The following is a 679-nucleotide window of genomic DNA, read 5'->3' on the forward strand; positions in this document are numbered from 1 at the left end:
CGAAATATAAACGAGCCGAACACGAGCTGAGCCTATGTTCGGCTCGTTTACACCCCTAGACATATATATGTAAATCCTCCAAAATAAGAATAAACAATTCATTAAACTTCAAATAAGATTAGCCTGAGCTGATTTGATTGTATCTTAACTGTATTGATTGTATCAATACAATCAATACAAGTAAAAATATCAAGAAATTCTTGTTTGAGCTCGAAATATAAACGAGCCGAACACAAGCATTTACACCCCTAGTCATATATATGTAAATCCTCCAAAATAAGAACAAACAATTCATTAGACTTTAAATAAGATTAGGCTGAGCTGATTTGATTGTATTTTGACTGTATTGATGGTATCAATACAATCAATAAAAGTAAAAATATCAAGAAATTCACATACCCATCTTATATGCACGTAATAATTCTTCCATTCCAACAGAGCGGAGGTCCCAACTGGGAAGTGAAACTCGGCCGGAAAGACAGCCTAAGCGCCAGCCAAGAATCCTCAGACAACATAATGCCGAGCCCTAGAGCCAACGCCACCTCCCTCATCCACCTCTTCCACCGCTTCAACCTCTCCATCACCGACCTCGTCGCCCTCTCCGGCTCCCACTCCATCGGCATGGGCCGCTGCTTCTCCGTCCTCTCCCGCCTCTACAATCAATCCGGCACCCGCCGAC

At 42.1% G+C, this 679-nt stretch overlaps 1 protein-coding gene across 1 annotated transcript in view; it reads left to right on the forward strand.

Moving 5' to 3' along the window:
- Positions 1-679, forward strand: part of LOC110026181 (peroxidase 17-like) — a 4,949-nt gene that overhangs the window by 3,858 nt on the left and 412 nt on the right. Inside the window, 2 exon segments of the mRNA XM_020727034.1 lie at positions 439-677; position 679. The exon segment at position 679 is cut by the window's right edge and continues 412 nt beyond it. Of these exon segments, the coding sequence (XP_020582693.1) occupies positions 439-677; position 679 (240 nt within the window).

Source organism: Phalaenopsis equestris, unplaced genomic scaffold, assembly GCF_001263595.1.
Source record: "Phalaenopsis equestris unplaced genomic scaffold, ASM126359v1 Scaffold000355, whole genome shotgun sequence".
In the NCBI taxonomy this organism is placed as follows: Eukaryota; Viridiplantae; Streptophyta; class Magnoliopsida; order Asparagales; family Orchidaceae; genus Phalaenopsis; species Phalaenopsis equestris.